We start from the raw sequence: 24,032 nt of genomic DNA on the forward strand, positions 1-24,032 counted from the left end.
TGTAATATTTATATTTGGGTTTACCATATTAGTCCCATGGTTGAATGTCCCATTTTGACAAATATTGTCTCACCATGAAAATAAATCATGTTTATTTTGGTCTTTGTAATATTTACCTTTGGGTTTACGAATGTTTGGTCTATAATATTAGTCCCTTGGGTTTAATATTATTCCCTTGGGTTCGTAATGCAAGGGAATAATTATCTTTCAATTTTGTAAAATTTTAATATTCATATAAATTTATATTTTTTGATTGATTATTCCATATTAATTTATCCTTCCATCTCCAAACTCTTAAAAACTCTCCATCACACCCCAACCATCTTTCAACGAAATGTACAAGTCCAAAAATCATCTACCATTCAATCAATAATATTTTCACCCCAACCATCTTTGAACGAAATGTACAAGTCCAAAAGTCATCTACAATTCAATCAATAATATTTGCAAAGATACAAGTCTGAAAGTAATATACCATTCAATAATATTTGCAAGTCTTTGCAGCACATCCTTCAACAAAAAAAAATGCAAATTCCCCAGTTATCACATGACTTCGAAATGAGAATGGTTTACATTGACGTGATATTTGTGCAATAACGTCAGAAAAGTGTTGAATTATAACGTGACTTCCAAAAGAGAATATTTGCAAGTCTTGGCAGCACACTCTTCAACAAAAAAATTGCAAAGTCCCCAGTTATCACATGACTTCGAAATGAGAATGTTTTAGATTGACCTGATATTTGTGCAATAATGCCTCAGAAGTCTTCAATTATAATGACACTTCCAAAAGATAATGGTGGGATTAATATCCTATTTGTGGTAATAGTGTCACAACCGTGTAACTTCGGAAATGAAATTAGGAGTGACTAAAGTGCTTCGCACTTGTGCCCTAACTTGAATAGTCTTGCAAGTCTGGGATCTCCGTTTACATGGACACCATTGAAGCCAACTCAATTATATCAGGACGCCAATTCCCGGAAAGCAACTTGCGACGACTTGGTGCTGACTGTCAAGGGTCAGCAGAATATGAAACTCTGCCTGGATCCTATAACGCCACTCATGCATTATAGCAGCACCTCAGCCCATCGAATTAGAAAGACGAACTACCACCGTATCAAATTTGAAAAGGCGGAATGGCTATGAAGATTAAACAATTAATCAAGAGTTTGTTACTGATCGTTAGTATAATGACGCTTCTGCACTTTTCAGTAGCTGATCCACATGAGGATTATAATGGTGAGATTTGGCGTGGTTGTGGGGATAGCGGCAAAAATGAATTTAGCAATGGTAGCGCCTTCCAGCGTAATCTGAACCATGTTTTGAATTCGTTGGTTGGGAATGTTTCTTCCAGCGGATTCAACACCTCGAGTGTTGATGAGAAGCAAAACAACAATCGTACGGTTTATGGGCTCGTCCAGTGCATGGGAGATTCAGGTTCTTCCGACTGCAAATGGTGTGCAGCAACGGCGAAAGCAAAGCTTCTCCAAGATTGCTACAACACTTCTGGATTCATTTATCTAAACGGCTGCTTCTTACGCTACAACAGTTCTAATTTTTACAACGATTTTAGTTACAATAGCCTGAGTACTTATATCTGCCGCCAAGGCCAATGATTTCGATATGTTCTCAAATCATACCCAAACCTGGCTCAGAAAGACTGCCCATAAAGCTGCGGAGAGTCCCAAACTCTTTGCTGCAGATTTAGTCGACGATGAAATATCGCCTTCGTATAAGATCTACAGCATGGCACAATGTATTCGAGAGATGTCCCGAGAGAGCTGCAACGCGTGTTTAGCTGTTGGCGAAACGAGAATATTCGCAAGTATTAATTGTGAGGAGAGAGCTCTTGGAGCAAAATTCTTGTCTTCAAATTGCCAATTGCGTTTCGAGAATTATCCTTTTTTCAACGTTTCCATCCTCTCAACGGCGCCGGCACTGCAGCCACGCCATCTACCACTATCCTCCGGTATTTTTCTCACGCATTCTACAACAATTTACTGGTTATGTAATGACACACTTGTATGTTTTGGATTTTGCACTGAAATCTGTCAATTAAATTTATGGTTTTTTGTCACATGGTTTATCACGATTTACCGGATATGCAATGGTACGTTATAATTGTTTTATGTTTTGATTTTATCACTCAAATTTGTCAATAATATTTTAGTAAAATTATGTTCTTTTTAAGATATTTTATTATATAAAGACATTCATTACACGTAACATTAAAATTATATAAAATTTACAACGTAATTTCAATAAATCCAAAACAAATTTAAGAAAAATGAATTCATAATGGAAAAATGGAAGCATTCTTTATGATCGTCAGGTATCAAATTTTCACATAATTTACAATGATAAGGAATACAATGATCTTGGAAAGATTTTAAATATGACTTACCCAACTAACTGATAATTCATTGGCAAATTTGCAGGAGGTAAAATATCGAACGTGCTTCGGATAGCCCTAGGCATAGTAGCCACCGTTGTTGGATCGATTGCAGTCATCGGCTTTTGCAAATGGAAACATGTTTCTAGATGGAAACGTTGGAAACAGATTTATCGAACCCCAGGCCCTGAAATTAGTAATTCAATTAGTGTGTGCTTTATTAGATTAAGGCTTGGGAACTGTTCGCCCATTTATTCAATGAAGACAAACAGACACCTTGTAATTGTTCCCCCTCATGAGATAAATTCACGCCTTGTCACTGTTTTCCCAGGTTTGGAAGGAGAAATAAGCCCTATGGCGAATTTGGAATTAATTTTCAAGTACGATATTTTAAGAGAGGCTACGTCCAATTTTAAGGAAGAGAATAAACTTGGTCAGGGAGGTTTTGGATCTGTTTTTAGAGTAAATGTTTAGTGTTTGACGTTATTTGAAGTAAATTGTTGAAATATTACTTTCAACTGCGGCGCCAGTCCTTTGCCATACCCCTTGCATTGATGAATCCACCATTGCCATACGCCTGTCAAGTCGTTAATCAAAGTTCACGTATTGAGTTTCTTGTTTTAGGTGACAGATGGATGTGTGGTTATAATGGATTCTGCAGTGGGTTACCAACACTCTACCCACTTTAGCATGCGTGTATGGGAGTAGAACCTCCAATTAATATGCAGAAGGACGGATATATAACTGCACGCACAACTCTCCCTGACAGGCAAAGCATTAGCATTCATCTCCCTTCAATAAATTTCTTGTCAGCACCACCATCGTTTTCTCTTTCAGTAAAACCAGAAGTAATTACAGTACAGAGAACAGAGGAAACAAGAGATGTAAATAAGTAGACCAATGCTGGCGTTGGTGTTCACGCAGGCTAAATTAGCAACGCAGATAATGTAATGCACAACAGTGCAAAGTAAGAAGGAACAGAGCAATGTATTTTCCAGGAGAGACAGAGTAAAGTTATAAACTGCCTCTGAAACAGTCTTTGTGTAATCCCTCTATTAGAGGAAGACGTTTTATAACAGTTGGTCTTGTTAATAAATACAAGTTTTCTTTTATGTGTAAAAACTTTGTCTTCACCAAAAATATTTTTAGTTTCTCTGTGTTAAGAAACAGAGCATTATTCTCTGTTCGTTTTTGTTCTGGAATTATCAGAAATTCCCATCATGGTATCAGAGCTTGTCCAGGCTCTTTGAAGGTGTCAAAGAAGTTGAAAGAAGGATTTCTTGTTGCAGCAGCTTCTCTAGCAGAGTGAAGACTCAGTCAAGAAAGAATCCAAGGTATTTCTCAGATTAGTTTTTTTTGTGTTACTATTGAGGACAGTCAGCTATTTTAAATACACAGTCAAGTATTTTGAAGCATAGTTAAGAGTGCAAGTATGGCTGGAGCCAGCACTAGCATAGGTATCTGTAATACTCAACTCCCACAATTTAATGGTAAAAACTATGACTATTGGGCAATAACTATGAGAGCTTTGCTTGCTTCCCAAGACTTATGGGAATTTGTTGAGGATGCTTTTGAAGAACTAGCAGATGAAGATGAGTTTAATAATTTGACTCAGGCAGAGAAAGAATTTTTGAAGAGCAATAAGAAGAAGGATTCTAAAGCCCTCTACTTTTTGTATCAAGCAGTGCATGAGAGTGTGTTTCCAACGATAGTAGCAGCCAAGAGATCCAAAGAAGCATGGCAAACTTTCAAGATAGCCTATCAAGGCATGGAAAAAGTGAAGACAACAAAACTACAGTTGCTAAGGAGAGATTTTGAGACTCTCTGCATGAAGGAGTCAGATAATATTGACTCATTCTTCACACATGTGATTGGTCTGGTCACACAGATAAGGTCTCATGGAGAGATTCTTGAAGAAAGAAGGATTGTGGAGAAACTATTGAGGGTTCTACCCTCAAGGTTCGATGTGATTGTCACCACCATAGAAGAAACAAAGGATCTCACAAACTTCTCAGTTGATGAACTACATGCATCACTGATGACACATGAGCAGAGATTGAGTAGAAATGAAAACTCATCTCTAGAGCATGTCTTTAAGACCCAGATGTTCTTTGGAAGAGGAAGAGGTCAAGGCATAGGAAACAAGAGAGGAAGAGGCAGAATCCAACACAGAGGTGGAAGAAACAATCCAACAAATGCTCAAGGAAGATGCAGCAATCCAAATCAGAACCAAGGCCAAGACAGCAGCCAACAAAGTGGACATTATCATGCTCAAGGACAAAGGTATGATAAATCCAATGTCCAATGTCACTATTGTAAAAAATATGGGCATTATGCAAACGAATGTAGGAAGAAGCAGCATGATATGAGTAATAGAACTAGTGCAAATTTCACTAGAGAAAATATCAGTCAAGATAATTTGTTTTTAGCCTATAATATGGCTGAAGAAAAGAGTGAAGATGTATGGTTTCTAGACTCCGGTTGCAGTAACCATATGACAGGAAACATAGCCCTGTTTTCTATGTTAGATTAGAGTGTGAAGTCACAAACCACACTAGGGACTGATAGTAAAGTTTCTGTTATGAGAAAAGGAGAAGTAAATGTCTTAACAAGGAAAGGTGAAAATAAAACCATAGCAGATTTTTATTATGTTCTTGGAATGAAATGTAACCTCATAAGTATTGGACAGCTTATTCAAAAGGGGTACAATGTTTTCTTTGTGGATGATGTATGCACCATCATGGATAAAACACCCAGCAAACAATGTATTTCTGAAGTAAAGATGACAAGGAACAGGATGTTCCCTCTCAGAATGAAAGCAGATTTAAAAAATGGAGAAGAAATAGTAGCAGTGACACAAGAGGCTTTCCAAAGCGAACCAAAAGATGAAAATTGTTTGTGGCACTTGAGATTTGGACATCTCAACTTTGGAGGTCTTAACTTGTTGAATAGAAAAGGAATGATAAGAGGATTACCATTGATAGAGAAACCAGACAGCCTTTGTGAAGGTTGTATCTTGGAGAAACAACACAGAGAAAGTTTTCCATCTGGGAAAAGCATAAGAGCAAAAGCACCCTTAGAGATTGTCCACTCAGATTTATATGGACCGATGCAAACTCCATCACTTGCAAGCAGCCACTATATGCTAACATTTATTGATGATTTTACTAGAAAAATTTGGGTTTATTTCCTGAAGAACATAAGTGAAGTGTTTGAAAGATTTTGCAATTTCAAAGCACTTGTAGAAAATCAAAGTGGGCTGCATATCAAAGTTCTAAGAACTGAAAGAGGAGGTGAGTATATCTCCAAAGAATTTCTACGTTTTTGTAGAGAAAATGGAATTCATAAGCAGTTTACCACTAGGTACACTCCACAACAAAATGGAGTTGCCGAAAAGAAGAATAGGACAATCATGGATATGGCGAGGAGTATGTTAACGGCAAAGAATTTACCAAATGATTATTCGGTTGAAGCTATACACTCTACAACATATATTTTAAATAGATGCCCTACAAAAGCAGTCATGAACAGAGTGCCGGAAGAAGCATGGAGTGGGAAAAAGCAAGGAGTCACCCACATGAAAGTTTTTGGATGTGTGGCTTATGCACACATTCCAGATCAACTAAAGAAGAAGTTGAACAACAAAGGGAAGAAATGTATTTTCATTGAATACAGTGAGGAATCCAAAGCTTAGAGGTTGTATAACCCATCCACCAAGAAACTTATTGTGAGTATAGATGTTCAGTTCATTGAGGAGGAAGCTTGGGATGGAAACATAGAGAAAATAGTGAATGTTAAAAACTATGTCTCATGATGAATATGATGAGGAGATGGCTGAAATACATCCCCAAATAGCAACACCAACACAAGGACAACAAGAGACACCCTTGAGGAGAAATGAAAGTGCTTCTCCAAGCACACCACAAGGAGGAAATTCAAGTGCTTCTTCAAGCACTTGTACACCAAATGAAAGAGGTAAAAAGTTTAGAAATTTAAGTGACATTTGTGAACAAGAGGCAACAAATGAAGGTATGAATTCTTTGTTTGCTTTATATTGTCATGTTGATGACCCTATTCATTTCGAAGAAGCAATTAAGGATAGGAAATGGATAGAAGATATGGATGAGGAGATCAATGCCATAGAAAGAAACAAGACATGGAATTTAGTTGAACTACCAAAAGGAAAGGAAGTCATTGGAGTTAAATGGGTCTACAAGACCAAGAGTAATGTTAAAGGCAAAATAGAAAGATACAAGGCAAGACTTGTTGTCAAAGGATATAAGCAGCAGCATGGGAGAGACTATGAGGAAACTTTCGCACCGGTTGCTAGAATGGAAACCGTGAGAGCAGTGTTGTTCATAGCAGCACAAAACAAGTGGAACGTTTACCAAATGGACGTGAAGTCAGCATTCCTAAATGGAGTGTTAATGGAAGACGTTTACATTGAACAACTTCTAGGCTATGAAAAGAAAGGCCAAGAGCACAAAGTGTAAGCTCTTTATGGGCTGAAGAAAGCACCAAGAGCGTGGTATAGTAGGATAGATTCCTATCTACTGGAAAATGGATTTGAAAAGTGTGAGGGAGAACCCACCATCTACATCAAAGAAAAAGATGGTAAAATACTAATTGTTGTGTTATATGTTGATGATGTTATTTTCACAGGTAATGATGATTACCTTATTGAAAATTTCAAAACAATCCTGAAAGAAGAATTTGAAATGACTGACATGGGTTTGCTGAAATACTTCTTAGGAATAGAAGTAGAACAAAATGGAAATGAGATTTTTATCTCACAAGCGAAATATGTTAATGAAGTGTTGGAAAAATTTTATATGCAGGAGAGCAAAGCAGCAATCACTCCCACAGTGATGAGATTAAAACTCAGCAAAGAGGACAACAGCAAGGATTTTGATCCTAGTTTGTACAAGAGCATAGTTGGCAGCCTCATGTATTTGACTGCAACTAGGCCGGATATAATGCATGCTGTTAGTTTGATTTTCAGATTCATGGAGGGGCCAAAAGAAGCACATTGAAAGGCAGCAAAAAGGATTCTAAGATATGTTAAAGGTACTAAAAGGTTTGGCATTTTATATACTGCTTCAGAATGTTCAGATTTAATTGGATACACTGATAGTGATTGCGCTGGTAGTGTAGATGATCAGAAAAGAACATCTGGTTATGATTTTCACATGGGTTCATGAGCCATTTCATGGGCTTCTAAAAAACAACGTATTGTAGTGTTGTCTACAACAGAGGTAGAATATGTGGCAGCTACAGCAGTAGCGTGTCAAGCAATTTGGATGAGAAGGATGTTAAGGAGTTTATGCCAAGAGAAAGCAAAAGGAACTGTGATTTTTTGTGACAATAGTTCAGCTATTGCATTATCCAAGAATTATGTGTTTCATAAGAGAACGAAACACATTGACACAAATTTTCATTACATCAGGGAATTGGTAAACAATGGAGAAATTGTTTTAGAACACTGCAAAACTCAGGAGCAGGTTGCAGATATTCTGACCAAACCGTTGGGGCAGAAAAGTTTTGAGTTTTTGAGGAAATGTCTAGGTATGACTGATAACCCAGCAGTTGAAATTAAAGGGGAGTGTTGAAATATTACTTTCAACTGCAGCGCCAGTCCTTTGCCATACCCCTTGCCTTGATGAATCCACCATTGCCATACCCCTATCAAGTCGTTAGTCAAAGCTTGCGTATTGAGTTTCCTGTTTTAGGTGACAGAGGGATCTGTGGTTATAATGGATTCTGCAGTGGGTTACCAACACTCTACCCACTTTAGCATGCGTGTATGGGAGTATAACCTCCAATTAATATGTAGAAGGACGGATATATAACTGCATGCACAACTCTCCCTGACAGGCAGAGCATTAGCATTCATCTCCCTTCAATAAATTTCTTGTCAGCACCACCATCGTTTTCTCCTTCAGTAAAACCAGAAGTAATTAAAGTACAAAGAACAAAGGAAATAAGAGATGGAAATAAGAGATGTAATTAAAGTACTTCTAAACTACTTCATGGATCATGGATTTGTTTGAATTTGTATTTATAGCTTGCTGATGGTTTATTACTTATTTTGGTATGTGATGAAATAATTGCAGATACAACAAAACATCATCTCCTCAACTGGCACCAAAGGTATGAAATCATAGTTGGAACTGCCCGTGGGTTGGCATATCTTCACGAGGAGTCTGAGATTCGCATAATCCATAGAGATATTAAAGCAAGTAATATTTTACTCGATAGTAAACTTAGACCCAAAATAGCTGACTTTGGATTAGCGAAATTCTTCACAGAAGATCTAACTCACGTTACCACTGGAATTGCAGGAACAATGTAATAAATCCCTTTACTATATTCCCATCAGTCGCTAACACAATTAATAAATTACAACTCATATTATATATATATATATATATATATATGGAAATGGATTTTAGAATTTTAAGAGGGTCATTATCTGGAGATTTCATTGTACATGATGATATTGTGCAGAGGTTACATGGCCCCTGAGTACGCCTTACACGGGCAGCGAACAGAGAAAGAAGATGTATTCGGCTTTGGAGTGCTTGTACTTGAGATTATCAGCGGAAGAAAGAATCGTATTCTTGCTCAAGAAGAGTTTCTCATCGAAGGAGTATGCCTACATAAAATCTCATCTTTCAAGTGGATATTTCCTCAAATATCTATTTGCATTCATGAACCCTTGCTAACTAATCTTTCATGATTGTTGGTGTTGGACAACCAGGCATGGAGATTGTATAAAGCAGAGAAAGCGTTAGAAATTATGGACCCCATATTAGATGGTAGTTATTCTTGGGAAGAAGGGATTAGAGTGATCAAAATTGGTCTTCTGTGCACGCAAGCAGTTGCAACGTTGAGACCTTCAATGTCCCAGGTGGTGTGGATGCTCACAAGCGAGAAAGAACATGTTGCCTCGCCCACAAGACCGACTTTCACGGATCTGGATGTTGTTAACTTACTTGAACAGGTTGAACCTGGTAGAGTTATCGATCCTCAAAAAACTTCAAAAGTAGCAACTTCTTCTAAGACGCCCATCGATATGCATTCTGCAGCTGTTGATCCTTCATCAGGAAGTCTGGAGCCTAGGTGAAAAATCAAGCAAGACATCTTGCCGTTATCATCTTTGTTTTGTATAATACGGCAGTACCTTCCTGGTTCATTACACTACTTAGCCTTATGATCCGTTATTAGATGTTACATGGTTAAGCTCTTGCCGTTAAGTTGGGGTAAAATGGCTCAGCTAGACAATTATGATTTAACTAGGGTTCACCGCAGGCCTGTAATTTGACATTCCACAGAAAAGGTTTTTTTTTAATGTATTTTTATAGCCAAATACAATTTTAAAAAGTTTACAAGCACAAGTAAAAAGAAAAGTTAAACCTGGGTAAATACATTTAGATTATTATGACAAGGATATTATGACCATTATATTGACTTTTATTTTCAAGTTTTAGCCATCAATTGCCACCTAAATATCCTTTGCAAATATTTTAAATATTATGATTTAAATTTCTTTTTAGTTTATATTGAATTATATTTAATTAATTTCTTATGTTTCATTTTTAACAGAGATTTATAACATTGTTGTAAAGATTAAATTTTAAAAATTTTGAAGATAAATATCGGGATAAACTTCTAAACATATTAAAAATGTTTCACTTAATCACAATTATGTTATTTGAAAGATAAGATGCTGTTATCTAAACCGGTTTATAGCAAAACAGAACAAAATGAACATTCATACATATGCATGCAACTTAGAATCACGGACGTGGAAAGCAAATAACGATCATCAAATTTTGATGGACAAGTATTGAAATTCCAGGAATATTAAAGTAGTGCTGCAAAATTTCTTCGTGTAGAATTATTATAACTGCCGCATGTATTAATTGTAATTGAAAGGAAGTTAATTTAAATTGATTTTTTTGTTAAATAAAAAGAATGGAGTTGTTTTTGTTTGATTTTTTTGTGCTGAAATTTGGTGGAAAAATTTAAGGTGAAATCATGATTTGTGTTATTTAAACTGGTTTTTTGACTCTATATGTGGATTCACCACTGGAAAAACCCCTAAGGCACATTGATGGTGCAAGGATTAGCCATCAAACTTATTATTTCAATAAATTGCTGTCAAATTTTAGAGAAATTTGACTAGAAAAAACTCATCAGAAAACTTCCAAAAACTAACCGTAGAAACAACTCCAAAAATATTAATTAAAAATTTTATATAATGGTTTTTACCTATTTATATTAAATCAAATTTATGACAAATAAGAAATGATTTTGAAATATATATATATATATATAATTGAATTCACCATTTTTATCCCATTTAAAATATAATTGATAGAGAAAGAAAATAATTTAAAAATCCATGTGTATCTCAAATACATTATTGATTTGACAAACATTATTGCCCCATTTAAAATTTTAATCATAAACATTATATAAATCTCAAATTTTAATGCCAAAACTGAATATTGCAAATTCTTGAACTGAATAATGCAAATACTTCGCGTCTGTACATGTAGAAATAGTAATGGTGGTAGAAACTTGTACTAATTAACAAAGTCAGGCCAATAGGGCACTTTTCAGGAAATAGCCCTCTCATCTTGCCTACTTTAAAAAACAACCGAAAAGCATTTGAACCGTGAATTCTCGACGATCAGCTAGAGAAATGTGGATGCGCCAAAAAGAAGTGAAAGTTTCTATATATTTTCGCTGCTAAAAGCCTCAAGGGATATATCAGTCGATGAGTTTTTGTTGTTAAGTGTCTTGGGAGATCAGAGAGTCAAATATCCTCAACATTTTTGGAGTCAGGTCTGCCTTAAGATTTAGGTATTGTTTAAAAATAAATTTCATCTCTTCATATTTATTCGGGATACAATTTGCCGGTAAGGAATTGCTATCATGATAGTTATGAACAATTTACTTATACAATTGAAAAAATCTGAATATGCAGATCACCACTTTTGATCGTATGTGCTCGTATAGACTAATATCAATCTGTAAATGACTTGGAGGCCAAAACTATTTTGTTTTTTAAGCATAGACTGAAACTAAACTATTTGCAAGTGCCATGAGCATAGGTTACTTCAACAATTGTCATTTTACATACAGGTCTCTTTCAAACCATTGTTACCAAATTCAAATTCAAATTTGTGTTGTTGTTAAGTGCCTTGGGAGGTCACTAGGTCAAATCTCTTCAACACTCTTGGGGTTATGTCTTGCTTAAATATTAAGTCTTACTTAAAAAACAAATCATCTTCTCATGTTTATTCTGAATACAATTTTCCCATAGAATAAAGAATTGTTGGCATGGCAATTATGAACAATTTACTTATACAATTGAAAAAATATGAATATGAAGATCACCACTTTTGATGGTATGTATTCTTATGGCCTAATATCAACCCATCAAAGACTTGGACATTAAACTAATTTTTTTAAGGAATAAACTGGAACTAAAGAATTTGTAGGTGCTATAAGAATACTTTATCAAAAAGACTGTCATTTCACATACATGTCTCTTTTAAACCATAGTTACCAAATTCGAATTCAAATTCCGCAAAAAAATCAAGCCTATAAAATTTAATACTGAAAATTTTTGATATTTTACATGTTACAAATATTTAAACATATTAATTTTTTTCATAAGAGTTATACATTTGAAACTTAAATATGCTATTTTTATAAAATTTTCCAATATAAAAGTTACAGTTTTTTATTTTTATTTTTATATTGAAATTACTAATTTACAACCCATTTACCATTTTACAAATTTTTCTAAAAATAATTACTTAAAATCACTGCTATTTAATTTTTTTTCATATAAGAATTACAATTTATTTATATTTTCCTTATCAAAATTTCTAATTTGCAACGGCAATTTTTCTAATATAATTTTTTTTAATTATTTATTCATATAAACTGAAAATTTATGAAAACTAATTTATTTATCGACTTTGTCTTTCTTTCCATTATTTCCACAGAAGTTGTTAAGTCCAAACTTGTTAGAAATCTGGAAAGAAAAACATGAATTGAAGCTGCATCTAGAGACTGCTCAAACTTGTTAGAAATCTGGAAAGGAAAACACGAATTGAAGCTGCATTTAGATACTGCTCAGGTGGAGACTGCACAAATTAGAGTGTATACTCTCATATTACATTAATCAAATATGAGACAATAAATACATCTCAAAAGAATAGGGAGGTGAGAACAAACTCCTACAACCTAGGAACTAATCCTAACTTAAGGAGTTACATTACAACCATGTAACCATTTCTCCATTAATACAATATAATATTAATTATTTTCAACTCTACCTCTTAATGGAGAAAGGATTATCTTGAAGTCTCAACATCTTCCTAAACAATTCAAATTTCACTTTCGCAAGAGGCTTTGTAAAAATATAAGCCATATTGTCACATGTTTTACAGTATTCAATAAATATTTCTTTTGACTGCAATTTTTCCCTTAGAAAATGAAACTGAGTATCTATGTGTTTCGTGTTCTTATGAAACAAAGGATTGTTTGCTAGCTTAATGGAACTCTGGTTGTCACAATTGATGATGGTCACTTCTTTCTTCCCTTCTCCTGCATCATGTAGAAGCCTCCTCAACTAGATAGCTTCACATGTTGATGTGCGTACTGCTTGGTACTCGGCTTTAGCTGAAGATAGAGACATAGTTCTCTACTTTTTATTGCTCCATGCTATGATGCCAGATCCAATATTGAATTCATAACCCATGATAGATTGTCGATCATCCAGGTTTCCTAGCAATCAGAGTGTGAAAAACCTGCTAAAGTAACATCATATGTATCAATGTATAAAATACCATAATCACAAGTACCATGAAGATAACTCAGTACACTTTTTGGCACAACCAAATGACTTTCAAGAGGATTAGACATAAACTGGCTCAGCACACAATCAAAGTATGTTAATTCTGGTCTAGTTGTAGTAAAATATATCAGACTACCAACTAGCTGCCTGTACAAAGTGGCATCCACCTCCTTAAAGTGATCGTCTCTGCACAACTTCAGGTTCTCTTGCAAAGGTACTGATGTTGTCTTACACTGTTCCATTCTGAACTTTTTGAGTAGCCCTCTGACATACATCCCTTGAGTAAGGAAAGTCTATCCAGAGTCTCTCCACACTTCCAGACCTAGACACTAATGTAAAATTTTGAGGTCTTTCATCTCAAAAACTTGTGACATATGCAATGTGATCCACATATAAGGAAATGAAAATCATCTTCCCCTGTTCATCATATATTTTATATAGATTTGGGTCATTCTTACTCCTATGAAAACCATGTTGTAAGAAAAATGAATCTATCTTTTTGTACCAAGACCTAGGTGCATGTTTTAAACCATAAAGGGCCTTTTTTAATCCACAAACCAAATGTTCTTGCCCTTGTATAACAAACCCTTCAGGTTGCATTAAATAAACCTCTTCCTTTAAATTACCATTTAAAAATGTAGACTTAACATCTAACCGGTGTAGCTTCCACTCATATTTTGCAGCTACAACAATTAACATTCTAATAGTATTCAGTTTGGCTATAAGAGCAAAGATTTCTTCATAGTCAATTCCATCTTTTTGTGAATAACCCTTTGCTACCAGTCTTGCTTTAAACTTTTCTATACTCCCATCTGCATTAAATTTAGGTTTGTAAAGCCATTTGTAACCTATGGGTATTTTTCCTTCAGGCAATTCAACTAGTTTCCAAGTATTATTTCTGATTATAGATTCAATTTCAACTTTCATTGTCGTCCTCCACTAATGAGATTGACTAGATTCTTTATAATTTGTGGGTTCTATAACATCCAAAATGTTTGACATTAAAGCATAGTCTCTCAATATGTCTGGTAGTTGAGTCTGCCTACCTGGTCTTCTCGGTAATGGACTCACCTCAAATCTATTTGCTTTAGACCTTAGTAGGCTCGACATACTGATTGCATCACCTACCTCTTCCTCTTTCTGTTTTTGTTGTTGATGATGTTGTTGTTACTAATGCATGTCCTCACTGCTTTCTTCCATCAACGATGGAATGTGCCATTCTTCAAGGTTGTTCTTCTTATTTCCTTGCTCAGTCTGCTCATGAAATAACAGATCTTGACACACAAAACAATTATGAGTCAAAGGATTAAACAATTTATAATTTTTAAACTTAGTGCAGTATCCTACAAAGATGCATTTCATGGCCTTAGGATCTATCGTTTTCCTATCATATTTGGGAATATGGGCAAAGGATTTTGACCCAAAAACCCTTAAATGATTCACTGCAAGATTATATCCATAATGTGCTTCAAAAGGAGTTTTAAAATTGACACTTTTGGTTGGACTCCTATTTTTCAAGTAAACTGCAGTATTAATGGCTTCAACCCAAAAAACATTAGATAGGTCCTTACCTTGAAGCATACTTTGTGCGCTCTCCACAAGGGTTATGTTCTTTCGTTCAACAACTCCATTCTGCTGTGAAGTGTAAGGAATTGTGTACTATTGAATAATCCCATGATTCCTACAAAATTTCATGAACTCTCCCAACCTGTATTCTCCCCCTTGATTAGAGCGGAGAATCTTAATGAATTTCCCCGTCTACTTTTCCACCATATTCTTGATTTCTTTAAAGCATTGAAATGTCTAACTCTTTTTTCTAATAAAAATATACCCAACAAAATCTAGTGCAATCATCATTGAAGTGTATAAAATAATATGCAAAACCTAGCGACCTAGTCTGCATAGGTCCACATATATATGTATGCACAAGCTCCAAAATATCTCCTTTCTTCCTATCAGCATTGAAAGAAAATTATTCTCTATTCATTTTCCCTAATGGCCATCCATCACAATCTAAATGAATATTTTGAAAAGCGGGTAGTCCATCAACCATACATTTTCTTTGTAGCAGCATGAGATCTTGTAGGTTAAGATGACCGAATATTTGGTGCCTTAGATTCTCGGTTGTTTGTCCTATTGAAGCCAGAGCTTGGTGTGGCATGCTCTTGAATTTCAACCCATAGAGGCCTCCCACATGCACTCCTCATGCAACTAGTTCCTTTTTGTTGTCCTTTATGACACAATATGATGTTAAGGACTCGACTTGTAGGTCCTAATCTATCATCATTGAAACAGAGATCAAGCTTTTCTTTTTCTCGGGTACATACATGACATTTTTAAGATATCTTATATTACCATCAAGTAACATCATTGGAATATCGCCGTACCCCTTTATTTGATAACCTTTGTCATCACCTAGATATATGTTAGCTCCACAGGTATTTTCTTCAAATTTTTGAACCAATGCCTATTACCTGTTATATGTGAAGACACGCCTGAATCTACGAACCATATTTAAAACTCATCCTCCTCAATAGCCAAAAGAAAATAATTAGCTACAAATAATCGAAGATCATGATTGTGACTGTCATCAGCAAAATGCCCTGTGTGTTTTCTATGTTTATTTCTAGCCTCACCTTCCTGTTTCTTAAAGCAAAACTTAGCTAGATGACCGGTTTTCCCATAGTAAAAATATTTAATGTCATATTTATTTGTAGACATGCCTCTAAATGGTCTCTTTTGAAAGATTCCACTGCCTTTCTGTCCCTATGGTGGTTTCCCTTTGAATGCCTTCTTCTTCGCCATCAGAGCAAGATCGACACCCTGTGGTCTCAAATTCTGTCGTTGCTCTTCTTCCTGTATCAGAATTATTGTTAGCTCTTCAAATGTAGGGGTTTCCTTCCTTGCAGACAAGCCTATGATGAAAACCTGGTATTCATTCATCATCTTGTTCAACTTAATTGTGACAAGATCAGAATCAGACACCTTCTCCCCAATGTCTCCCAATCTGTCCTTCTGGTCCTTGACCTGTGCAATGAATCCAGTATTGGATTCATTCTCCTCCATCCTCATGGAAAACAACTTTCCTTTGAGCGGCAAGATGTGATTGGTGTTCTGTGTCTCATAGAGGTTCTTGAGTGTAGTCCATATGTCACTAGACGATTTATAGTCTCTGATATGCGAGATAATATTGTCGACATATTTAAAAATACTTTCGCCTTATTCTCCATTTTATCCCAATCTTGTATTAGTGTTGTCATGCCACTTGCTACCATGGTTAGCTTTTGCTCATCGCCACTAACGATCAACCAAGTGCCTGATCCCTCAAGCAACATTTGTAGCTTGAATTTCCAATTGGCATAATTGGTCCCATCAAGTTTATTGGACTCGTTGAGATAATCCTCTATAAAACTTTTCATTTTCGGCTAATCAGAATCCCAATCCCTCGATCTACAGTCGATTCTCAACAAGTGAACAATAACAAGCTACAAAAAATAAAATCTCAAAAGATACTAGAACCTTTGAATAAATCACAGATCTGCCACCAAACTGCTCGATCTACCTTCGTTCTGGTCGATCTGCCATGAATCCACCACGATCTCTGTGTCTGCAACTCAGATCTACCACCAAAACTCCCAATCTCAAGCTCAGAGCCATAAAAAACAGGCCATCACAATTTTAGACTGAAAAACAATGATGATTTAAAATCCCTCTAAGGATAGGTTGATCATCGTGGGTTTGACCCTAAGATCTGTGATGATCATCGCTATTGTCAAGCTAAAACCCGTGATGACCGCTTTATGCTCAGATGGAGAAAAGTCGAGACCTGTGAGAAAACTAATTTCTCCTGTGAGTAAGGTATGTCACTCCGACCATGTAGACTCCGAAATTGTCAGCACTGAGGCTCCTCTATTTCGACTGGGGCACTGTAGCCACGAACGCTCTATATCCACTACAACTCTAATGTAGCCAATAAGGTTGTGTAGGTAAATGAGGATCACTATATATGAGCTCTGATACCATGTTTGAAACTTGGAAAGAAAAACATGAATTGAATTAACTACCAGCTCACAGGTGAGCAAGTTGCACATGGAAACTGCAAAAACTGGAGCACACACTCTCATATTACATTAATCAAATATGAGACAACAAATACATCTCAAAATAATAGGGAGGTGAGAACAAACTCCTACAAACTAGGAACTAATCCTAACTTAAGGAGTTACGTTACAACCATGTAACCATTCCTCAATTAATACAATTTAATATTAATTATTTTCAACTTTGTATTCCTCGTGCACTACATGGCATGTGTTGAGGCAAAAAGCGAGTGGAAAATGAATATGGGAAGCAAAACACATATTGCTAGCACAATCTCAGCTTTAGTTTTGAGAATAAATAAAGCATATGGGTTCAAGAACATTAACCATGCAAAGAATGGGGTAACAAAAAATGTACTCGCAACGATGAAAATAAACCATGTTTATTATAGTGTTTGTAATATTTATATTTGGGTTTACCATATTAGTCTCATGGTTGAATGTCCCATTTTCACAAATATTTTCTCACCATGAAAATAAATCATGTTTATTTTGGTCTTTGTAATATTTACATTCGGGTTTACGAACGTTGGGTCTATAATATTAGTCCCTTGGGTTTAATATTATTCCCTTGAGTTCATAATTCCTCGAGGTTTTAGTATCAATCCGTTCAATTTATTATTCATTTGGGTTTATAATATCAATCCCTCTGGTTTATTATTCCCTTGGGTTTATAATATCAATCATGGTCAACCATGGTTGAATGTCACATTGTGACAAGGATTGTCTCACCATGAAAATAAATCAAGTTTATTTTTGTCTTTGTAATATTTATATTTGGGTTTACGAATGTTGGGTTTATAAATTTAATCCCTTAGGTTTAATATTATTCCCTTTTGTTCATAATCCCTTGGGTTTTAGTATTAATTCATTGGGTTTACTATTCATTTGGATTTATAATATCAATCCCTTGAGTTTATTATTCCCTTAAGTTTATAATATCAATCATGGTCAACGATTGTCAATCATAGCCAACATGGTTGAATGTCACATCGTGACAAGGATTGTCTCACCATGAAAATAAATCATGTTTATTTTAGTCTTTGTAATATTTATATTTGGGTTTACGAATGTTGGGTTTATAATACTAGTACCTTGAGTTTAACATTATTCCCTTGGGTTCATAATCCCTCAGGGATTTAGTATTAATCCCTTGGGTTTATTATTCATTTAGGTTTATAATATCAATCCCTTGGGTTTATTATTCCCTTAGGTTTATAATATCAATCATGGTCAACTACGGTTGAATGTCACATTGTGACAAAGATTGTGTCATCATGAAAATAAATCATGTTTATTTTCATCTTTGTAATATTTATATTTGGGTTTACCATGTTAGACCCATGGTTGAATGTCCCATTTTGACAAATATTGTCTCACCATGAAAATAAATCATGTTTATTTTGGTCTTTATAATATTTACATTTGGGTTTACAAAAGTTGGGTCTATAATATTAGTCCCTTGGGTTTATTATTCTTTTGGGTTTATAATATCAATCCCTTGGGTTTATTATTCCCTTAGGTTTATAATATCAGCCATGGTCAATTGTGGCTGAATGTCATAATGTGACAAAGATTTTTTCACCGTGAAAATAAATCACGTTTATTTTAGTCTTTGTAATATTTATGTTTGGGTTTACTAATGTTGTGTTTATAATATTAGTTCCGTGGTTGAATATGGCATTTTAACAAAGATTCTCTCACCATAAAAATAAACCATATTTATTTTAGTGGTTGTAATATTTATATTTGGGTCATGGTCGAATGTCCCATTTTAACAAATATTGTCTCACCATGAAAAAAAATCATGTTTATTTTGGTCTTTGTAATATTTACATTTGGGTTTACAAATGTTGGGTCTATAATATTAGTCCCTTGGGTTTAATATTGTTCCCTTGGGTTCGTAATCCGAGGAGATAATTATCAATAATTATCTTTCAATTTTGTAAAATTTTAATATTCATATAAAATTATATTTTTCTATTGATTATTCCATTTTAATTTATCTTTCCATCTCCAAATTCTTAAAAACTCTCCATCACACCCCAAACCATCTTTCAACGAAATATACAAGTCCAAAAATCATCTACTATTCAATCAATCAATAATATTTGCACCCCAACCATCTTTCAACGAAATGTACAAATCCAAAAGTCATCAACCATTCAATCAATAATATTTTCAAATATAAAAGTTCGAAAGTAATCTACCATTCAATAATATTTGCAAGTCTTTGCAGCACATCCTCCGACCAAAAAAAAGCAAATTCCTCACATGACTTCGAAATGAGAATGGTTTACATTGACGTGATATTTGTGCAATAACGTCTCAAAAGTGTTGAATTATAACGTGACTTCCAAAAGAGAAAATTGCAAAGTCGTCGGTTATCACATGACTTCGAAATGAGAATGGTTTAGATTCACCTGATATTTGTGCAATAACGCCTGAGAAGTTTCCAAAAGGTAATGGTGGGATTAATATCCTATTTGTGGTAATAGTGTCACAACCATGTAACTTCGGAAATGAAATTAGGAGTGACTAAAGTGCTTCGCACTTATGCCCTAACTTGAATAGTCTTGCAAGTCTGGGATCTCCGTTTACATGGACACCATTGAAGCCAACTCAATTATATCAGGACGCGAATTCCCGGAAAGCAACATGCCACGACTTGGCGCTGACTGTCAAGGGTCAGCAGAATATGAAACTCTGCCTGGATCCTATAACGCCACTCATGCATTATAGCAGCACCTCAGCCCATCGAATTAGAAAGACGAACTACCACCGTATCAAATTTGAAAAGGCGGAATGGCTATGAAGATTAAACAATTAATCAACAGCTTGTTACTGATCGTCAGTATAATGACGCTTCTGCACTTCTCAGTAGCTGATCCACATGAGGATTATACTGGTGAGATTTGGCGTGGTTGTGGGGATAGCGGCAAAAATGAATTTAGCAACGGTAGCGCCTTCCAGCGTAATCTGAACCACGTTTTGAATTCGTTGGTTGGGAATGTTTCTTCCAGCGGATTCAACACCTCGAGTGTTGATGAGAAGCAAAACAGCAATCGTACGGTTTATGGGCTCGTCCAGTGCAGGGGAGATTTAGGTTCTTCCGACTGCAAACGGTGTGCAGCAACGGCGAAAGCAAAGCTTCTCCAGGATTGCTACAACACTTCTGGATTCATTTATCTAAACGGCTGCTTCTTAGGCTACAACAGTTCTAATTTTTACAACGATTTTAGTTACAATAGCCTGAGTACTTATATCTGCAGCCAAGGAATGGCCAATGATTTCGATATGTTCTCAAATCATACCCAGACCCGGCTCAGAAAGACTGTCCATAAAGCTGCGGAGAGTCCCAAACTCTTTGCTGCAGATTTAGTGGACGATGTTATATCGCCTTCGTATAAGATCTACAGCATGGCGCAATGTATTGGAGAGATGTCCCGAGAGAGCTGCAACGCGTGTTTAGCTGTTGGCGAAACGCGAATATTCGCAAGTATTAATTGTCAGGAGGGAGCTCTTGGAGCAAGATACTTGTCCCTAAATTGCCAATTGCGTTTCGAGACTTATCCTTTTTTCAACGTTTCCATCCTCTCACCGGCGCCGGCACTGCGGCCAGGCCATCTACCACCATCCTCCAGTATTTTTCTCACACATTCTACAACAATTTACTGGTTATGTAATGGCACACTTGTATGTTTTGGATTTTCCACTGAAATCTGTCAATTGAATTTATGGTTTTTTGTCACATAGTTTATCACAATTTACCGGATATGCAATGGTACGTTATAATTGTTTTATGTTTTGATTTTATCACTCAAATTTGTCAATAATTTTTAGTAAAATTATTTTTTTTAATATATTTTATTATATAAAGACATTCAGTACACGGAACATTAAAATTATATAAAATTTACAACTTAATTTCAATAAATCCAAGACAGATTTAAGAAAAATGAATTCGTAATGGAAAAATGGAAGAATTCTTTATGATCGTCGGGTATTAAATTTTCACATAATTTACAATGATCTCGGAAAGATTTTAAATCTGACTTACCCAAGTAACTGATAATTCATTGGCAAATTTGCAGGAGGTAAAAGATCGAACGTGCTTCGGATAACCCTGGGCATAGTAGCCCCCGTGCTTGGATCGCTTGCAGTCATCAGCTTTTGCAAATGGAAACATGTTTCTAGACGGAAACGTTGGGAACAGATTTATCGAACCCCGGGCCCTGAAATTAGTAATTCATTTAGTGTGTGCTTTATTAAGTTAAAGCTTGGGAACTGTTCGCCCATTTATTAAATTAGGACAAACGGACACCTTGTAATTCACCCCGCCCCCCCGCATGAGATAAATTGACGCCTTGCCACTGTTTTCCCAGGTTTGGGAGGAGAAATAAAGCCTATTGCGAATTTGGAATTAATTTTCAAGTACGATATTTTAAGAGAGGCTACGTCCAATTTTAAGGAAGAGAATAAACTTGGTCAGGGAGGTTTTGGATCTGTTTTCAAGGTAAGTGTTTAGTGTTTGACGTTATTTGAAGTAAATATGAAATTATTGGTGAAGAAACCATATAAATTATAAACAATTTTAATGTATCATCATATATACTATAAACGGTTTGAGCGTATCATCAAGTTTATTGGTTTGCAGGGGAATTTACCAGATGGCAGAGTTGTCGCAGTTAAACGGTTGAATATAGGTTCAAATCAAGGACACGCTGAATTTCTGAATGAAGCAAATCTCATCAGTTGTATTCAGCACAGAAATCTAGTGAAATTGCTTGGTTGCTCCTTTGAAAGCTCGGAAAGGCTCCTAGTTTATGAATATCTTCCGAACAGCAGCCTCGACAAGATTCTATTTGGTTCGTCTCATTCTCTAACTTCTGAACAGTTGTCTTGACATCATGATTCGATTTGGTTTCTTCTGGTTCTCTAAACTTCTAAACTACTTCATGGATCCTGGATTTGTTTGAGTTTGTATTTATAGCTTGCTGATGGTTTATTATTTATTTTGGTATGTGATGAAATAATTGCAGATACAACAAAACATCATCTCCTCAACTGGCATCAAAGGTATGAAATCATAGTTGGAACTGCCCGTGGGTTGGCATATCTTCACGAGGAGTCTGAGATTCGCATAATCCATAGAGATATTAAAGCAAGTAATATTTTACTCGATAGTAAACTTAGACCCAAAATAGCTGACTTTGGATTAGCGAAATTCTTCACAGAAGATCTAACTCACGTTACCACTGGAATTGCAGGAACAATGTAAGAAATCTCTTTACTATATTCCCATCAGTCGCTAACACAATTAAATATATATATATATGAAAATGGATTTTAGAATTTTAAGAGGGTCAAGATCTGGAGATTTCATTGTACATGATGATATTGTGCAGAGGTTACATGGCCCCTGAGTACGCCTTACGCGGGCAGCTAACAGAGAAAGCAGATGTATTCGGCTTTGGAGTGCTTGTACTTGAGATTATCAGCGGAAGAAAGAATCGTATTCTTGCTCAAGAAGAGTTTCTCATCGAAGGAGTATGCCTACTTAAAATCTCATCTTTCAAGTGGATATTTCCTCAAATATCTATTTGCATTCGTGAACCCTCGCTAACTAATCTTTCATGATCATTGGTGTTGGACAACCAGGCATGGAGATTGTATAAAGCAGAGAAAGCGTTAGAAATTATGGACCCCACATTAGATGGTAGTTATTCATGGGAAGAAGGGATTAGAGTGATCAAAATTGGTCTTCTGTGCACGCAAGCAGTTGCAACGTTGAGGCCTTCAATGTCCCGGGTGGTGTCGATGCTCACAAGCGAGAAAGAACATCTTGCCTCGCCCACAAGACCGACTTTCACGAATCTGGATGTTGTTAACTTACTTGAACAGGTTGAACCTGGTAGAGTTATCGATCCTCAAAATACTTCAAAAGCAGCAACTTCTTCTAGGACGCCCATCGATATGCATTCTGCAGCTGTTGATCCTTCATCAGGAAGTCTGCAGCCTAGGTGAAAAATCAAGCAAAGACATCTTGGCGTTATCATCTCTGTTTTGTATAATACGGCAGTACCTTCCTGGTTCATTACACTACTTAGCCTTATGATCCGTTATTAGATGTTACATAGTTAAGCTCTTGCCTTTAAATTAGGGTAAAATGGCTCAGCTAGACAGTTATGATTTAACTAGGGCTCACCGCAGGCCTGTAATTTGACATTCCACAGAAAAGTTTTTTATTTAATGTATATTTTATAGCCAAATACAATTTTAAAACGTTTACAAGCACAAGTAAAAAGAAAAGTTAAACCTGGGTACCATTATATTGACTTTTATTTTCGAAGATTTAGCCATCAATTGCCACCAAAATATACTTTGCAAATCTTTTAGATATTATCGATTTAAATTTCTCTTTAGTTTATATTGAATTATATTTAATTAGTTTCTTATGTTTCATTTTTAACAGAGATTTATAACATTGTTGTAAAGTTAGAAATTTAAAAAATTTGAAGATCAATATCGGATAAACGTCTAAACATATTAAAAATGTTTAAGTTAAACCTGGGTAAATACATTTAGATTATTATGACCAGGGATGATCCCTGAAGAAGACCATTATATTGACTTTTATTTTCAAGATTTAGCCATCAATTGC

The 24,032-nt window shown here is 35.5% G+C and overlaps 2 protein-coding genes and 1 pseudogene across 3 annotated transcripts; all 3 read left to right on the plus strand.

The window, feature by feature from the left end:
• Positions 1-935: 935 nt before the first annotated feature.
• Positions 936-23,662, plus strand: LOC149237110 (cysteine-rich receptor-like protein kinase 42; annotated as a pseudogene). The gene is made up of 6 exons (XR_016245235.1): positions 936-1,966; positions 2,436-2,851; positions 22,026-22,236; positions 22,411-22,645; positions 22,777-22,918; positions 23,030-23,662. The product of XR_016245235.1 is annotated as a cysteine-rich receptor-like protein kinase 42 (transcript).
• On the plus strand, positions 8,894-9,642 carry LOC149237111 (cold-responsive protein kinase 1-like). Its single transcript, XM_089366753.1, has 2 exons — positions 8,894-9,038; positions 9,150-9,642. Exons 1-2 carry the CDS (start codon positions 8,904-8,906, stop codon positions 9,513-9,515), a joined length of 501 nt encoding a protein of 166 aa, XP_089222879.1. The 5' UTR covers positions 8,894-8,903; the 3' UTR covers positions 9,516-9,642.
• On the plus strand, positions 19,902-21,873 carry LOC149237112 (cysteine-rich repeat secretory protein 38-like). Its single transcript, XM_089366754.1, has 2 exons — positions 19,902-21,011; positions 21,463-21,873. The coding sequence occupies exons 1-2, from the start codon at positions 20,174-20,176 to the stop codon at positions 21,672-21,674; spliced, it is 1,050 nt and encodes a 349-aa protein (XP_089222880.1). The 5' UTR covers positions 19,902-20,173; the 3' UTR covers positions 21,675-21,873.
• Positions 23,663-24,032: the final 370 nt, after the last annotated feature.

This window comes from Pinus tabuliformis, chromosome 8, assembly GCF_031772625.1.
Source record: "Pinus tabuliformis cultivar Carrire ecotype Pingquan chromosome 8, CPIR1, whole genome shotgun sequence".
NCBI lineage: Eukaryota > Viridiplantae > Streptophyta > Pinopsida > Pinales > Pinaceae > Pinus > Pinus tabuliformis.

Excerpts from the sequence above, each read along its gene's own strand:
- LOC149237111 (XM_089366753.1), top strand. The coding sequence starts at position 8,904 with ATGGCCCCTGAGTACGCCTTACACGGGCAGCGAACAGAGAAAGAAGAT. Across the intron at positions 9,039-9,149 it reads AAGAGTTTCTCATCGAAGGA|GCATGGAGATTGTATAAAGC; the intron begins GTATGCCTACAT and ends TTGGACAACCAG.
- LOC149237112 (XM_089366754.1), top strand. The coding sequence starts at position 20,174 with ATGGCTATGAAGATTAAACAATTAATCAACAGCTTGTTACTGATCGTC. Across the intron at positions 21,012-21,462 it reads CCATCTACCACCATCCTCCA|GAGGTAAAAGATCGAACGTG; the intron begins GTATTTTTCTCA and ends GCAAATTTGCAG.